Source organism: Miniopterus natalensis, chromosome 9 (genome assembly GCF_054644295.1).
Source record: "Miniopterus natalensis isolate mMinNat1 chromosome 9, mMinNat1.hap1, whole genome shotgun sequence".
Classification (NCBI taxonomy): domain Eukaryota; kingdom Metazoa; phylum Chordata; class Mammalia; order Chiroptera; family Miniopteridae; genus Miniopterus; species Miniopterus natalensis.
The window spans coordinates 20,324,621-20,342,233 of NC_142089.1; the positions used below are offsets into that span (position 1 = coordinate 20,324,621).

At 45.1% G+C, this 17,613-nt stretch overlaps 1 protein-coding gene across 2 annotated transcripts in view; it reads left to right on the plus strand.

Moving 5' to 3' along the window:
- Window positions 1-2,729: 2,729 nt before the first annotated feature.
- Window positions 2,730-17,613, plus strand: part of LOC107541290 (argonaute RISC component 1) — a 38,080-nt gene continuing 23,196 nt past the window's right edge. Inside the window, exons 1-8 of one of the 2 annotated variants that reach the window (XM_016218324.2) lie at window positions 2,730-2,866; window positions 7,806-7,989; window positions 12,235-12,355; window positions 12,818-12,999; window positions 13,398-13,534; window positions 13,757-13,891; window positions 14,042-14,129; window positions 14,789-14,936. In XM_016218324.2, the coding sequence (XP_016073810.1) occupies window positions 2,842-2,866; window positions 7,806-7,989; window positions 12,235-12,355; window positions 12,818-12,999; window positions 13,398-13,534; window positions 13,757-13,891; window positions 14,042-14,129; window positions 14,789-14,936 (1,020 nt within the window). In that variant the 5' untranslated portion in view covers window positions 2,730-2,841. Of the gene's footprint in view, window positions 2,867-7,805; window positions 7,990-12,234; window positions 12,356-12,817; window positions 13,000-13,315; window positions 13,535-13,756; window positions 13,892-14,041; window positions 14,130-14,788; window positions 14,937-17,613 lie in introns of those variants that run through there. The other variant, XM_087820308.1, reaches the window with a different exon arrangement.

Sequence of the window (17,613 nt, forward strand, 5' to 3'; positions counted from 1 at the left end):
TTCTCGTTTGGGGGCCAAGAAACACTGGTTGTAGAAAAGGTGTAAAAGTGGAAAGACCTGGGCTCTGGCCCACACAACAAAGGCTCTTGGGTGTGAGTTAGCTATGGACTAAGATGCAAGGATGAACTGGAAACATAAGGAGCAAATAGCTTTCTGGGAAGGTACATCAAGAGTTACTGGAAGGAGTTTGTCAGCATAAAAAAGCAAAATGCTATTTGGATTTCCCTTATACTCTACCATCTTTCTTAGCCAAGAGTAAAACCCCTGATGTTGGAGACACTCTGCAGAAAGACACTGAGAGGCCAGGGCCAGGCTTGACTCTGCTAGCCACTTTGGAGATGGGTCAGTATAGTGACCATTGATTTCTTTTCCACAAGGTTAAGTGTGAGGCTTGGTATTTAGAACAGGAGATTTAAACTCTTACAGAATGCTGAGCTTCCAGCTTAGTTATACCAAGGTAAAAAGGTCTTGCTATTTTTAATAATGTTTTGATGACATCTGTTTGATTCATATCAACTCAGATTTACTGATCAGTCTAGGCACAGCTTTGTGCCAGGCACTAGAGGGGGACAGAAATGCATTTGATATGGCCCCTGTTCTTAAAGAACTTAGAATATAGTGCAAGAGGCAGATAATTATGATAGCAGCCAACACTTTGCTTGCATTCTTGTAGGCACCATTCTAAGGTCTTTATATGTATTAACAACAGCCTGATGAGGCTTTTCACCCCCTAAAATGGGGGAGGAGGAAATCGAGACCCCGAGAAGTTAATTGCCTAGTGTCACACAGCTAGTAAATGGCAGCACTAGGACTGAAACCAAAGAGTCTGGCTCTAGAGAGTCTTTGTTCATAACTTTATACTGTAGAGCAGTAGTTTTCAAAGTGTGGTCCCCAGATTAGCAGCATCAACCTCACCTGGAAACTTATTAGAAATGCACATTCTTGGGCCCCACCCAGGACCTACTGCATCACAAACTCTGAAAGTGGTGCTCAGCAATCAGTGTTTTAACAAGCTCTCCAGGTTATTCTGATGCTTGTTGTTTGAGAACCTCTGCTAGAGATAAACAAGGCAGACTGTAATGTGGGTCAGAAATTAATCTCTCTATGGTTAGGGACTGGGTGTGGTCTGTCTCTTAAGTTCCTAGCCTTCTGTACAGCATCTAGTGTAAAGGAGGCATCAAAAATGCGTGTGGATGAATTCATATGAATGAATATAAGGGAAAGTGAAGTTCGAGCTGGGTCTCTTACTGCTTGTCAACTGCAGCAGACCAAATGGGAGGAATCTTCTCAGAAACTGAGAGACTCCCAAGGAAGTGGCATACTTTGGGCAAAGTATAGTAAGGGTCTTCACTACCACAAGGAGCCATCAGAATGGCAGGGGGATCATGTGAGAGTAGTTAAGGAAGTCAGGACATGGTGAACAGCTGAGTGGGGGGAAGAAGCAAGGGAGAGAGAGAAACTTCATTTCTAGGATGAAGATGCCATTCTCAGAGACAGGAGGCACGTTTCTGAGATAGGACAGAGATAGGACAAGCACGTTTGTGGGGTAAAGAGTTTGATTTTGGACTCTTTAAATTTGAAGCGCTGGTAGGATATCCAGGTGGAGCTGTCCAGCAGACACTTGGAAATATGAGTCTGAGACTTACTGGAAATAGAGATTTGGAAAGATAGTTGAACCATAAGAATGAATGAAACCTTCAAGGGGAAAGTGGAGAATGGAATTAGAAGAGAGCTGGGTTTGAAACCATGGTGAACACTGTTAATGGGGCAAAAGCAAAAGGGGGCCCTTTAAGAAGACTGACAAGGACTTAAGCAATAGATCTCAGAAAATGCTGAAGCCAAGGAGAAGGCTAAAGAAAGGAGAGGCATAGTGTCACATGTTGCAGAGAAATAAGAATTGAAAATTATCCTTTGAATTTCGACACAAAAAGTCTTAAGTGACATGGTGAGGACAGAAGCAGATTGACTGAGTTCAGGCGTGAGCAGTAGATGAGAAAGTGGAGACAGGTGCTTCCTAAGTCCCGAACGCAGAGGTCTGTAGCCCCAGTTGAGACTGTGACATCTTCCAGGGTAGGCAGGGTCTCTTTCATATCTTTGGTTTCAGCGCCCAGCACTCGGCCTGGAAAAGAGGGTGGCGTCAGTGAGTTCAGTGACTAGAGACAGAGAAAGGCTTCGCGGAGGCAGTCGCTTTGCAGCCAAAGCGTGAAGGATGAGAGAGGTTGGAAGGAAAGGTGGGAGGCAGGGCCCCTGGGTGATGGGGTGCTCTGAGTGTTGAGGGGGACCTGGGAATGAGGCGGTTAGTGTTCCTGTAATGTGCGCGTTGCTCTGTGCGAACTGGGGAGGCTACGTGTAGAATAGAGGAGGGACCTGTTTGGGGAAAAGACACGGGGTCCAAGGCTGCTGCGGGGGTGTCCCCCACGCCCCGCCCCACTTACGCCACTGCGCAGTAACGCTGCGCCTCTGCCGAAGCCCTCCTGCCAGGCTGCATGGTGACGGGTGACCGCCAGGGGCCGCTGCCTCGGGTCCCTGGTGCCCCCGCCCCTCTCCATTGGCCTTTGTTGCCTTCGGAGCGCCCCGCTTGACTCGTTCCCGTCCGCCCCCTGGGCCTGGCGGTCGCGCCTGCGCACTGGCAGCTGGCCGGGCGCTCACAGGGGGAGCTGCTGCAGGCTCCGCGGCGGAGGCGGCAACGGAGGCTGCGGGGGTGGCGGCGCGAGCGGCCGGGCTTGGGGGGGGAGCCGAGCCCGGCCCGGGAGCCCTAGCAGCTAGAGTGCGGGGTACATAGGCCCCTCACGCTGGACTCTACAGTCTCCGGGCCGCCTGACCTCCGCACGGGTATATGGGATGGAAGCGGGACCCTCGGGAGCAGGTAAGGGCCCCCGGGAGAGGGGAACGGTGCGTGCTCCAAAGGACCAGGGGACTCCCGCGCGAAGAGCAGGATTTCCGAGTGCGGGAAGGTTTCCTGAGTGAGGAAAGGGGCTCTTATGGGATGGGGGGGCCCAGTTAGAAGGGGGCTGTGTGTTCCGGGGGAAACCTTGTGAAGGGAGCTCTGAGATGGGGGCCGTTTATCAAAGAGGCTCGATGCACTCATGGAGGTGGGAAGTAATCTGGGAGAAGGGCCTGAACACACTGAAAGACTCCCGGAGGTACCGGGAGGCCTAAGGAGAGTCCCGGCAGGTGGCAGGGGGCGGGCTCCAGGTGTCTTGGAGAGGAGGGGGTCGACACAGATGGGCCCTAGCTGCAGCATGCCGGGGGCGGGGGCTCAGCCAGTCTGGGCTGGGCTAGTGTCCCCTGGGAGAGGGCGCCAGAGCTGGACTGTGAGCTCCGCCCAGCCGGGCCTGACGCGGGGGCGAGGGTCAGGGGGCGGTGGGTGGGGATCCAGCCCCAGGATTCCCCCCCTAGAGTCCCGGGAGCCGGAGCTGAGGCGCTGGAGCATGCGCAGAAGTGGCCGCTGGAAGGGGCTGCCCTATGTGGTGGGGGCGTGGCTGCCCAAATTACCCCCACTCTCCATCCCGAGCGGTTTGGCTTGGAAAAAGGAGCTCGCTGATGGGGTGCATGCTCTCTAAGGTTATGCTGGCAGGGTGCAAATGGAAATGGTCCCCTTCCCCATTGTGGGGCTTCTTACACTTGGCCCGGAAAACCCTCAGTCAAAATTTGCAAAGAATAGGTTGAGGGAAACTGCTAAAGTGCCTTATTCTGCCTCTGGGATGAGGAAAGACTGGGACCAACGCAACGTTCATGGGGCCTGTCTTCCCTAAAGATAGGGCTTAGAAAAGGCGTTGGTTACTGAGAGACCAAGGCCAGGACCAAGTTTACCTGGAAGAGGTTACCTGCCTGGTTTGCACGTTTCTGGTCCAATACTGAGTAGAGATGGGATCTTTTAATGGAAGGATAATGACCTGTGCATTGAAATGTCTCCCAAGGTGACAGATTAATCTTTCTATACCTTAGTATTTTTATGGCTCTAGTCTCCCACTGGGTGTTTTTTCTTTTTCCTCTCTCTGATCCCCAGAAACTGCCAGGGCCACGTCATTAGACCCAAGGTTGCCAAGCTAGCCTTTTGTCACAAATAAGTTGTTTGGGGGAGGAGGGAATTTATAGCCTTTACCCTGGTGCTTCCCTTGTGATAGCCTTAATTTCTCCTTGTTCGTGACCAGTCAGGAGTAAAGGAGATAAGAACAGAGGAGAAACTGAGGCTGGGCTTCTCCAAGAAGACTGGAGTCCCCAGGACAAGCTGTGGGGTGGTGGCACCTCTTGTGTCCTAGGTACTTTGATGGGAGGAGCAATCTGGACCTGGGAATCCTTTAGGTCACATCTCACTACCACCTTCCATTTGATCTGGGAATGGGAGTAGGATTTTCATTTGGGACATGAATTTTATTTCTGGTGGAAGAATTTTTTCTTTTATACCAGACCTAACCTCAAGGGAATAGCTCCTACTAACTCATTCAAGTCATCCATTCAGTGATCTGTAAGTACTTTACCCCAAGCAAAAGCAACCTTGTAAAGTCTGTATAGGTCTTAAGGTGGAGTGCAGGGAGCAACTGACTTCAGAAAACTACTTCCTCCTCTGAGGCCCATCTCTCCATCTCAGGAACTCTCTTGGTTTTCTAGGCTGGAGACTATTTGCAGCAACCTGTGGACTAGAGTAGGAGTAGGTCACAGAGGTTCAGATAGATTGCCAGGAGCTGACACCCATACCAGACTGCTATTGGTTTTATTCTGACAAATTCCTAACGGGCGCTAGAGTGATGAAAAAACTGACTTGTTTGTTACAAGAAATAAACTTCTTGGGAAGGGACTAGAGCCTCGTATCTGGAGTTGTAACCTAGTGGGACAGGCTTTGCCTCATCAGAGGGTGTAATTGAAATTCAGTCTGGAAGCTGTGAATGGAGGTACCTCATAACTGCCCACCTTGCTAGGCCCAGACTATTCCCTTGGAAGTCGAAGAACACAATACACAAAACTGAAGTATTGTTACTGGCTTCACTAGGCTTATGTCCAAGTGTGCCTTCTGTGCTCAGGTGTGTTCCAAGCACATATACTGGACTGGGAGCTCCCTGAGGATACAGGTAGTGTGTGATTTATCTGTGGAACCAGCAAGTGTTTAGGCCCTGACATCAATCACATTCCAATGTGACATAAATTGTTAAGCACATATTTGGATATTTAATACAGGTACTTTGTATATACTCATGTGTGGACAAATTCTTTTTGGAGAGATTGGCCTCTTAGTCTTTGCTTCCTGACAGCTAACCTAGCCTTGAGTTTGTCTTTTGAATAGGCAGTCTGCTTCCTTGGGAGGCTGTGGGCCTCTAAACTGCAGGGAAGGAATCCCTGAGCCAGGCCTTTCAGCTCTGTTACTTTTCCTTCTCTGGGCTAGTCTGGGATGGGGGAGGGGGAGTGTCCTTTTCACAGTCCCTCCCTCCTTGCTTTTGTCTGCAAGGAAGGGCCCCGCCCCTTTCCCCCAAGGCCTATGCTTTGTCCTCTCTGCTGGGGCCCTCATCTGCATCACAAAGTGGCCGTCTGTCCCTGTCTGGGTCTGAAGGGAAGTGTCTCCCTTTCTCAGACTAAAAGCTGGGGGCAGGGTAGGTAAGGGGGTGGGGGGCGTAAATGGACTTTCTACAGCTGTGAGACTTGCAGGGGGATGGGATAGGAAAGAGCTTCTTTCTTCCTCCTGCCTTCCCTAGTTTGGGGATGAGGGAGAGCTTGGGGGCTTTCCTGCTTTCCCAAAGCATCCTTCGAGTGGAGGGTGCCTGGTGCCTAAGGCTGTTGGTCTGTAGTCCTGTTTCTGGGGAAGAGAAGGTTTTGAGGCTAGAGTATCTGTTCCATCCTTCATCAGTTTTACCCAGCCCAGCTCTAGCGGATGTCTTTTTCCAGGGTTCCAAATGATTATTCAGCCTGGAGAGGCTAAGGAGGTGAATGGAAATTAAGAATTTGGGAAGGAGGGGAAGAGTGTCTTTAACCAGCTATATCTACCAGGGTACATGTTTATCCTGTGCAGAGTTTATAATTGTTTCTGAGCAATTTGCAGGTGTTCGTGTGTTTGTGTGCTGTGTGTGTTCTTTGTGATGTGTCTGCAGATCTGTTTGTTCATTCATTTAATATCTGTATATTGAACATCTCCCGTGTGCCAGGCATTTATACAGGAGATTCAGTGACCGAGGCAGATAGTCCCTGACTTTGAAGAATTTATAATCTAGGGTAGTGAGGGGTATGTGTATAAAGGTTTTGTCTGGGTTTGAGTGAGTACTTGGGTGTGTATGACAGGAATGTGTTACATTATGTTCATGTGTCTGTCTGTGCCTTGTGTACAATTTCTGTTCACCTCTTTTTGGGGTAGGTGGCCAGGTGCTAATAGTTAAGCTTTCATTTCCCCACGTAACTGAGTCCTGAAGGCCTTTTCCCTCCAGGCTGCGCCTTCATTTCCCAGTCTGCATTGTGGGGCTGAGCTTGACAGGTGGTTAGAAGGAGACAGCAGCTTAACTCTGGGAAGCATGCCCCTCCCTTGAATGGTTCTGACCCCTTCCTGACCCCCCAGCTGATGATATCCCCCCCCCCAACACCCCAGCCTGGCAGACTGAGAATAGAGCTCTGGTGATAGGAGGTTCTGGGCTGGTTTATTCATCTGACTCCCACCTGAGCTGATCCTCTTCTAGCCAGGACAATGGTAGTAGCTGTGGACAAAGGCTTCTCTTAGGTTGTTTCCTTTTTCCCTCCCTTTTCCCTCGAGCTAGAAAATAAAACTAGGGGTAGCAATCAGGCCAGAGAGGAGAAAGTAGTGGGAGCTGGCCTTGCCCTAGCCATGTCCCTAGGGCCCTATCTGTCTTGAAATTGATCCCTTCTGCTACTGTCTGGGCTCTCCGAGTGGAAGGAGCTGTGGGCCGTGGAGACAATCTAGTATTCTCCTTCCCAGAGCCAGTATCTCTCCCTTCTTCAGCATACTAATGGCTGCCTCTCCTTCCCAAGTCCTGTACTCTAGCTTCCTCTTGCCTCAGTCTCCTATATTCAGCCTGTCTGCGTTCCCTAGGTTTTTCTTATTTTGAACTTTTTCTTCATTGTTTCCCCAGTTGCAGCCTTGCTTGTTGCCCAAGCTACTAACTCTAACCTGTCTTGCCCCAGCCCCTGACTCCATCCTTCCTTCCTTCCCTGGCTCCCAGTTCAAGCCTTTTTCTGCTGTGACCTCCAGTCTGGTTTCTTAGCTCCCTACTTCAGCCTCTCTCCTTTCCTTAGTTTCCAAACTCTATCCTTTTATTAACCTTTTCTCCTTTTCTGTCTCCAGCCTCAGCCATTCAGTTGCCTTAATCTTTTCTCAAACAAACACTTCCCCAACCCCCAACCTGGCCTTTTTTGGATTTTTCTCCTGCCTACAGAGGAGCATTAAGATGATGCTATTTTGTGTTCACGGTGGTGATTAATGAAGTGAGCATCTGGCTAACAGAGAATAGGGCATTCTTGGTCTGTTAGATACCTGGTGTAGGCATGTATCTTAATCTAGTAGAAGGAAGGATTTTGTTACTGGGAGCCAGATTTAGCCCCTCTACTTAACGTGCAGTAGGAAGTTACTGTATATTCACTTGATGAATTTAAGATAGACAAGGGTAATTTTCCTAATTGCAGAGAGCTTTTAAAAAAATGAGCCTGGGATGTCTGAGCCAGTGGAAGCCCTCAGTTGGGTTGGGTAGCCTGGAAAGAGGCTCCCCGTGCAGTCTCCTGCTCCTGCTCTGGGGAGCCTTGCGCCTTCTCTGATAAGAGTATAAGGAGATTGCCAGACTTTACCTACCCTCACCAGCCTCTTTGTCTTGTAGCTGCGGGCGCATACCTGCCCCCTCTGCAGCAGGTGTTCCAGGCACCTCGCAGGCCTGGCATTGGCACAGTGGGGAAACCCATCAAGCTCCTGGCCAATTACTTTGAGGTGGACATCCCTAAGATTGACGTCTACCACTACGAGGTGGATATCAAGCCGGATAAGTGTCCTCGCAGAGTCAACCGGTAAGTGATGCACATCTAAGACACCAAATACAGGAGTCTTTACTTTTCTGAGTCTCAGAACCTTGGAAGAGGATCCAGAGAGGTTAAAAAAACAAAGTACTAGAGGGTGGTATCACTAAATTCAAGAAAGCTTTTGATGAGGAGATTCCAAGTAAGGAAAATGTCATTGGATTTGGCTATTAGGACATAATTGGTACTTTTTGTCAGAGCAGTTTTATTAGAGTAATTGGGCTAGTAATCTAACTACAGTGAGTTAAGGAATATGTGGAAAGTAATGTGGTAAGGATGGTGAGACCAGATAGCTTTTCCTGGGTAGCTTGGCAGTGAAACATGGGGGGAGAGGGAATATGTTGGCTAGAGAGGATTGTAGGGGTTGTGTCTAGCCTAGCACATTTCGATATTTGTTGAAATGAATGAATGAAAAGTTTTTAAGAATGACACATGGATATGTTTATAAACTGAGGAAAAGGAGCTAGTGGAGAAGAGGTTGAAGGTACATGACAGAGAGGGGAAGAATGAGTGGGATGTCCTAGCTGAGGCAGGAGGACTTTATAGGATACACAGTTGGAGGGATTAGCCTTAGAGAGAAGCAATATTTCTTTTTAAATTTTATTTTTTTGTTATTTGAAAATTATATACACACAATGTAAATGAAATTAAAATATTACAAAAAGAGTAGCAGTGAAAAATTTCTCTTGTTACCCTTGTCTCTAGTGCTCTAGTCCCTTTCCCCTGAGGCATTTATTGTTACCATTTTTGAGTATGATTGTTACCATTCTTGAGTATGTTTCCAGACATTTTTCTTTGCACATTTAAGCATGTATGTATACAGAATAGTTTTTTAAATGCATAGAATATAGAATCCTGCATACCTTGTTTTGCACCTTGTTTTTTTCTGCTAAACAATATATTTTGGAAAATAATACATATCAGTAACATACATATCTGCCTCATTCTTTTGCATAGCTCCATAGGTATTCCATTGAATGTTATATTATTATAACTTATTTAATAACTCTATTGAGGAACATTTAGGCTGAGTCTCAACTTTTGCTACAAAAATGAAACTATTGAATATTATCAAATATAGATACCTTCATTCAAGTATGAGTGCATGTATAGGATAAATTCCTAGGAGTGGATTTGCTGGCAGGATATATTTATAAGCATTTTGAGATAGTGCTAGTTTTTTTAAGGTAAGTTGTAACAATTTTTACTCCTATTAGCAAGGTATTTAGAGTACCTCTTCTCCATATCTGTACCAATCCAGTATATTGTATTTTTTGATCTTTGACATTTTGATTAGTAGAAAAGTATATTTGAATTTAATTTTTTTATTACTTTTCCATCTTTTGTTATAGAATTTTAATTCTTATGAAAAATATTTATCATCTCATAAGTTGACTCAGGGTTTGGCTTCTTTTTTTATTGAAGTAACATCAGTTAATGATAAATTTCAGGTATACAACATTATAATTCGATACCTGTATACTCTAAAAAGTCTAGTTTCCATCCATCACCATATATTTGACCCCCTTTATCCATTTTACCCTTCCCCCACTCTCCTTTTCTCTGCTAACCACCAATATGTTCTCTGTATCTATGAATTTTATTGTGTTTGTTCATTTGTTACTTTTTGGTTTATATTCTATGTATAAGTGAAATCGCCGATTTATCCTTTTCCTTCTGACCTATTTCACTTAGCATAATACTCTCAAGATCCCTCCATGTTCTTGAAAATGAAAATACTTTATCTTTTTTATGGTTGAGTAGTATTCCATTATGTATATCTATATCACGTTTTCTTTATCCATTCATTCATTGATAGACACTAATGTTTGCTTCAAAATCTTGACTATTGTAAATAATGCTGCAGTGAACATAAAGGTACATAGTTTTTTTTGAATTAGTGTTTTCCTATTTCTTGGATAAATAACCAGAAGAGGAATTGCTGGATCATACGGTAGTTCTTAATTTTTTGAGGAAAAAAATTAAGTTCCCTTTCTGAACACCTTGCCAACACTTATTTCCTTTTTGATAATAGCCATTGTAACAGGTGTGAGGTGATTGATATCTCCTGATTTTGATTTGCATTTCCCTAATAATTATCAATGTTGAACATTTTTTCATGTGCCTGTTGGCCATCTGTATGTCTTCCTTTGAAACATGTCTGTTCAGATCCTCTATCCATTTTTTAATCCAGTTGGTTTTTTTGTTGTTGTTGAGTTGTATAAATTCTTTATATATTTTGAATATTGACCTCTTATTGGGAACATCATTTGAAAATATCTTCTCCCATTTAGTTCGTTGCCTTTTAGTTTTGTTGATGATTTCCTTTGCTGTACAGAAGCTTTTTAGTTTGATGTAGTCCCATTTGTTTATTTTTGTTTTTGTTTCTCTTGCCTTTGAAGTCAAATTCACAAAAAGACTACTAACACCTATTTCCAGAAGCTTAGTGCCTATGCTTGCTTTATATATTTTATTGTTTCAGGTCTTAAATTCAAGTCTTTGATCCATTTTTGAGATAATTTTTGTATACAGTTAAGATAGTTGTCTAGTTTCATTCTTCTGCATATGACTGTCCAGTTTTCTCAACACCATTTATTGAGGAGACTTTCTCCATTGTGTATTCTTGCCTCCCTTGTTGTAAATTAGTTGTTCATTGTATGTGTGAGTTTATTTCTGGGCTCTCAGTTCTGTTTCATTGGTGCATGTGTCTGTTTTTCTGTATTTTGGTCTAATTTTAAATTATGTTTCTCTAATGAGTGAAGTTGAACATATTTTTCAGATGTTTAAAAAAATCATATATTTCAAATGTGAGGAAAGAAAATGGAGAAGGGCTTGCATATATAAATATGGTTGTATGCCTGGAAGTTTGAGGGGGGCTTTGCTTACTATGGTTCACTCTGTTCAGAGTTATAGAGTTGCTTTTTGGTAGGAGATGTAAAAAGGTTCTGGTGTTAGAAGGTAGAGAAGTTTTGACATAGTATGTGAGGGATGGAAGTGATTAGGGACATGAAAAAGATTGTTGGTAGCACTGAAGCCTAATTGGGGTTGAAACCATGTGTTTACAGTTGCTTCCAGTATACATTTTGAGTCTTTTCATCCAGTAGTATTCAAAAGCTTTGGTTTAGAAAGTGAAGATGTCAGATGGATGGGCTGAGATTTTAAAAGATAGATGGATATTCTGGTGTCTAAATGACAGAGGATAGGAAGTGAAAATCCAAAAAGAGATGACAATGGAGAGAAAACAGGGCAGTGGGACCTAAGGTCTTCAGAGAGATGGAAGAGATGAGGTTCTTCTTCCACAGTTTATTCCTATTCCAAGTTAGGTCTCTTCCCCATCTATATTTTTTGCTTATAAGCTTGGAATTGGAGGAGCCTCAATTCTGTTCCTGATTCTGAATAGATCCTAAGGTGAAGCCTCTCTCTCCTTAGCTTCCCTCTCTGCTCAGAAGGTCCTCATTCTTTCATGTCCTTTAGAGCCTTAGTGATGTGAGGACCAGAAGCATCACCTTAGAAGCATGTTAGAAATGTAGAATTTCAGGCTTTGTTCTAGACCAAGGGTAGGGAACCTTTTTTCTGCCAAGGGCCATTTGGATATTTATAGCATCATTCGAGAGCCATACAAAATTATCAGCTTAATAATTAGCCTGCTATATTTGGTCAAACATTTAATTAACTCACTCCTAATGTGATCACTGGAACTGCTTCTCTTTGGTGAGGCCTTGGCAGGGCCAGACCAAATGATTTCTCAGGCCAGACGTTCCCCACCCCTGCAAGTCTAGATTTACTGAATCAGAATCTGCATTTTAATAAGATCTCCAGCTGATTCCTATGAACATTGAAGTTTGAGAAGTACAGTGATAGAGTAGATGAGATTAAGAGTAGCTGCTAGGCTCTGGCCAGGTGGCTCAGTTGGTCGGAGCATCATCCTGTACACCAAAAATTTGAGGGTTTGATTCCTAGTCAGGGCACGTGCCTAGATTGTGGGTTTGATCCCTGGTTGGAAAGCATACAGGAGGCAGCTGATCAATGTTTCTCTCTCTCTCTTTCTCTCCACCCCCCTTTACTCTCTAAAAATCAATAAAAACATATCCTCGAGTGAGGATTAAAAAAAAAAAAAAAAAAGAGTAGCTACTAGGAGAGAATGTAGTAGATAGGACATTGCCTGGACTTCAAATTACTTCCAAAAGCTTGAAGTGGTAGTGTTTCAGCTTCCACAGACTATTCTATCCCCCACAGGGAAGTGGTGGAATACATGGTCCAGCATTTCAAGCCTCAGATCTTTGGTGATCGCAAGCCCGTCTATGATGGAAAGAAGAACATTTACACTGTCACAGCACTGCCCATTGGCAATGAACGGGTAAGGTGGGAGTCAGTCTAGACCTGTGTTGGGGTTTGGGGTGGTACAGAGCTCATGTAAGCCTGTTTCGAGTCTGGCAGTCCAGAGATCCCTTTCATCTTTTATGCTGAGAAAGTGTGTTCTAGAGTGAGGGATGGGTAGGTGCTGATATTTATTTAGCCTACTGTATGTCTATCCCTATTCTAGGCAGATTGAGAGTAGACTTAAAGTAGACCTAGACCTTAAGGACTTTCTGCTAGGTGTGGTTGAGAGAGACAAAAGAACTGAGCCAAGGAGCCTGAGCCAAGGTAGCTGGAGACTAAGTGGCTGCATTTACTCTGAAGTCTTCACTGTGAACTCCTTTCAGCTTAAGGGACAGATTCTTAGCAAATCCATGTGGTAGAAGACAGCTGGGGCAGGGCAGAGAATGTTGGGACTGTGGGAAAGCATTGGCAATCCTTTACTCCTTTCTCTCTACTGAAGGTTGACTTTGAGGTGACAATCCCTGGGGAAGGGAAGGATCGAATATTCAAGGTCTCCATCAAGTGGCTGGCCATTGTGAGCTGGCGCATGCTGCATGAGGCCCTAGTTAGTGGCCAGATCCCTGTTCCCCTGGAGTCTGTGCAAGCCCTGGATGTGGCCATGAGGCACCTGGCATCCATGAGGTACTGGGTATAGTTAGTATCTGGGCTACTAGTGGTGTCAGAACTGCTATGGGAGGAGGAGGGGAATGAGCATATATTAAGGTCCTACAGTGTGCTTTTCAAACAAAATATCCTTTGAAGCCCTACTATATGCCAGGCAAGGGTGTATATACATTTAGAGGTATTAAACCATTGCCCCTGTCCCTTTTAGATATCTTTGGGCTGCACCCCATCTGTCCTTGCAGGGCAGAGAAAGGGTAGAGAGTTTCACAAGGTCAGTTACACAACTAGTAAAGGATCAGAGCTGGAATTAAAGCCCTGGTGTCCTGCCTTCCAGGCCAGGGCTCCTCCTTGCCCAGGATGCCTCACAGGGTGGGGGCCTGTGCCCGAGGGACCAGTTCTCTGCCTGTCCCTGCCAGGTACACCCCTGTGGGCCGCTCCTTCTTCTCACCGCCTGAGGGCTACTACCACCCGCTGGGGGGTGGGCGCGAGGTCTGGTTCGGCTTTCACCAGTCTGTGCGCCCTGCCATGTGGAAGATGATGCTCAACATTGATGGTGAGTGGGGAGAGCTATGGAGCCAGGGGCACCCTGAGTCCAGTGACCACACTCCCCAGCCTCATCCCTCCCAGCTCTGGAACAACACTCCTAGTCTAATCCCTATAGCCCTTAGCCCCCTCCCCATCCCAATACCCTATAAGGAAGAGGGTATAAAGAGCAGTACTTCCATTTATTCTGGGACAGAACCTGAGCTGAGCTATACCTGCTCTGTCCCCACAGTCTCAGCCACTGCCTTCTACAAGGCTCAGCCGGTGATTGAGTTCATGTGTGAGGTGCTGGACATCAGGAACATAGATGAGCAGCCCAAGCCGCTCACGGACTCTCAGCGTGTGCGCTTTACCAAGGAGATCAAGGGTGAGGACCCAGCCGGGCAGGGAAGGGATACAGCCTTACTTTCTCTTTAGCCCTAAAAGAAAATCCCCTTGGGATATGTTCAGGGGAGAGGCCAAGCCTGGGAACATGAGCAACCCATTCCAACCCTGACAAGCAGCGTGTGTATTCTAGGCCTGAAGGTGGAAGTGACCCACTGTGGACAGATGAAGAGGAAATACCGCGTGTGTAATGTTACCCGCCGCCCTGCCAGCCACCAGACGTAAGTTGTCAGGGCTGCTAAGCCATACCCTTAGTGGAAGAGGGCTGACATTTCAACACACTCCCTTCACTCCCTGCTGCCCCACTACTGACCCTGAGAATGAGCCTTGGACTGGTCCTGTTTTTAAATAAGCTGTGGGTACTTGTCATCCCTCTCCCAACCTTCCCAGGTCCATTGATACTCTCCCTACCATTTTTACCTTCTTGGTCTCTACCTTTCCTCTGTGGGCCTTTACCATAAATCAGGCATCTTCCCCTGACTCCTGTATCAGTTCTGTAAATGTTAGAATCTCTTTCAACTTATTTTTCCTCTTGAAAAAGAGAACTCCTGGCCTAGACCTTGGGGAAGCTCTCACTGATTTCACCTACCTTCTTGACCTCAGACTGTACTGGATTATGAGTGCCTACTGTGTGTCAGGCTTTATGTTCAACACTAGAAATACAGACGAGTCAGGTAAGGTCCTGACAGTTGTGGAACTTGCCTCTCAAATCTTTGGCTTCTCTTTTGGAGCCCTGTATTGCCTGTTTTCCCCAAGAGTGGCAGTACTCTAACGAGGCTGGACAGGGATAAAGCCAAGTCGGGGGCTTCCCGTGGTTGTAGGTCTAGAGAGGTGGGATTCAGTCCTGGGCTATGACACTTCCTTGCTTTCCTCCAAACAGGTTTCCCTTGCAGCTGGAGAGTGGACAGACTGTGGAGTGTACAGTGGCACAGTATTTCAAGCAGAAATATAACCTTCAGCTCAAGTATCCTCACCTGCCCTGCCTGCAAGTTGGCCAGGAACAAAAGCATACCTACCTGCCCCTAGAGGTGAGGTTGCCAAGTAATGGTTGGGCCAGGGAACAAGCGTCATATCTGCACACTGATCATCAGAAGTTGCCCTTTCATTTGTAATCTCTCATCTTCATTTTGAAGTTTGGAAAATTGACATTCTGAGAGATATGAGGTTCATTCTGTGAAATTAGGCCTCATTCTTACCTGCTAAATTTTTTTCTTATTTCCAATCTTGCACTTATGCTTTTTTCAGGTCTGCCAGGGAGAGGTAAAAGCTGTATTTACTGTCTAATAAGTAATTGGTTTGTTCAGGACAAATATTTCAAATACTCATATTCATGTTCTTTTAATTTTTCTTTCCCTGTCCTCTGAAGCTGGGGATCTTAAATAACCTAGAGATACAAGTGTACCTTATTTTACAGAAAATGAAGATGAATGTTACCTATAACATGGATCCTATTTTCCTAATGATCAATGTATTCTTTTTGAAAAAGTTTTAGCCCCAAGATTTGTTATATTTTTATGCTTCAACAGATGTTTTAAATCCTGTAATTAAAGAAAATGATAATAACTCTTAAGTTATAGAATACAAATATAGAACTATTTGGCTGCATTTGGTTAGGTATACACTATCCAAAATATCTAATGAGAAACTACTGCTGAACTGCTTCATAGTTTGGTCCATTGCTATTCAAAGTATGGTAAGTAGACCAACAACATGGGCATTACCCAGGAGCTCATTTGAAATGCAGATTCTCAGGTTTCACCAGACCTATTGAATCAGAATCTCTTTTTTTTTAATTCTCACCAGAGGAGTGAGGATATTTTTCCATTGATTTTTAGAGAGAGCGAGAAGAACATCGATGTGAGAGAGAGACATCGATTGGTTGCCTCCTGTATGCACCTCGACTGGGGGTGGGGGTCGGACCTGCAAGCCAGGAACATGCCTTTGACCAGTAATCAAACCCGTGACCCTCCAGTGCGCAGGCCAAAGCTCTAACCATTGAGCAACTCCGGCCAGGGCAGAATCTCTCTCTTTTTAAAAAATTTTTTTAAGTCCTTGCCTGAGGATATTTTTGCCATTGCTTTTCAGAGAAGGTGGAATAGGGGGAGAGAGAGAAACATTGATTCTCTCACATCGATTGGTTGCCTCTCCCACACGCTCCAACCAGGGCTGGGGATCAAGCCTGCAACCGAGGTACATGCCCTTGATCAGAATCACACCTGGGACCCCTTAGCCCTAGGACTGGTACTCTCACCACTGAGCCAAACCGGCTCGGGCGAGAATCCGTCTTTTATCAGAATCCATAGAGGAGCCATATGAACATTAAAGTTGGAGGAGCACTAGCCTAGACTATTGTCTTACTTTGTTCCAGCAGCAGGAATCGAATAGGACCAAAGCTCAAGCCTTCTGTGAGCTTCTGGGATTTCAGAACTAACTAGAGGGAATTGGGCTGAAGGGAGAAGAGGATCCCAAAACCCAAGAACTCTGACTTAGTTAATAGGTGCTTAGGCACAGAAAGTGGGATGAAGGCAATACTTTCTCTGAGGTGTAAACAGAAGTCTTTAGGGATGATCTCAGCTATGTAAGTAGGCTTTAGATAATATCTACTACCAGGTGAGATTTGTTAGCAAATTAACATTCTGTTTTGTTTTGTTTTTAAATCCTCACCTGAGGATATGTTTATTGATTTGAGAAAGAGTAGGAGAGAGAGAGATCCCAAACCAGGGCTCGAACCCGCAGCCTAGGTATGTGCCCTGACCCAGAATCAAACCCGCAACCTTTTCTGTGTACAGGATGACCCTCCAGCCAACTGAGCCATCCAGCCAGGCAACATTACTTATGTTTAAACAATAGTTTCTAAGGTGAAAAATTTATGACTTATATTTGATTTTTACTGTTGTTTATTTAACAAATACTTTTTGAGCTCCAACTATGTGTCATATACTCTTTTAGGTGCTGGGAATGTAGAGATTAACAAGACAAGGTCCCTGCTGTCATGGAGCTTACATTCTAGAAGAGGGAGATAGATAATAAATTGATAAATAAGATAGTTTCAGATGGTGGTAAGTGCTATAAGAATAATAAAAGAGGTTAAGGGGATAGAAGTAAGGGGGGGTGGGGTTTGGAGAGCCACTTTAGTTATTGTGGTCAGAGAAGGCCTCTTTTAGGAGACATTTGAGCTGAGTCCCAAGTTAGGAGTTAGAATCAACCTTGTAACAACCTGAGGGAAGAGCCTTCCAGGCACAAGGTAAATAGCAAGCACAAAGACTCTAAAGCAGCAGGAAGCGTGGATCTTTTTGAGAGAGAGATGGGTCACTGTGGCTGGCATGTAGTGCATAAGGGGGAAAGTAGTAGGAGATGATTTTGGGGAAAGGTTCAGGGTCAAATCATGTAGGCTATGTAGCCTGCTGAGAGGTCTTTTTTTAAAAATAGCTTTATCAAATAATTCACATACCATAAAATTTGCTCTCTTAAAATGTATGTCAGTGGTTTTTTAGTATTTTCACAGTTATGCAGCCATCACCACTATTTGATACTAATACATTTTCATCATCCCCAGAAGAAAGTCCATACCCATTATAAGTCACTTGCTGTTCCTTCACCCCTGCCCCCACCCTCCAGCCCCTAGTAATCACTAATCTATTCTATCTCTGTAGATTTGTATATTCTGGACATTTCATATAAATCAAATTATATAATATGTGACCC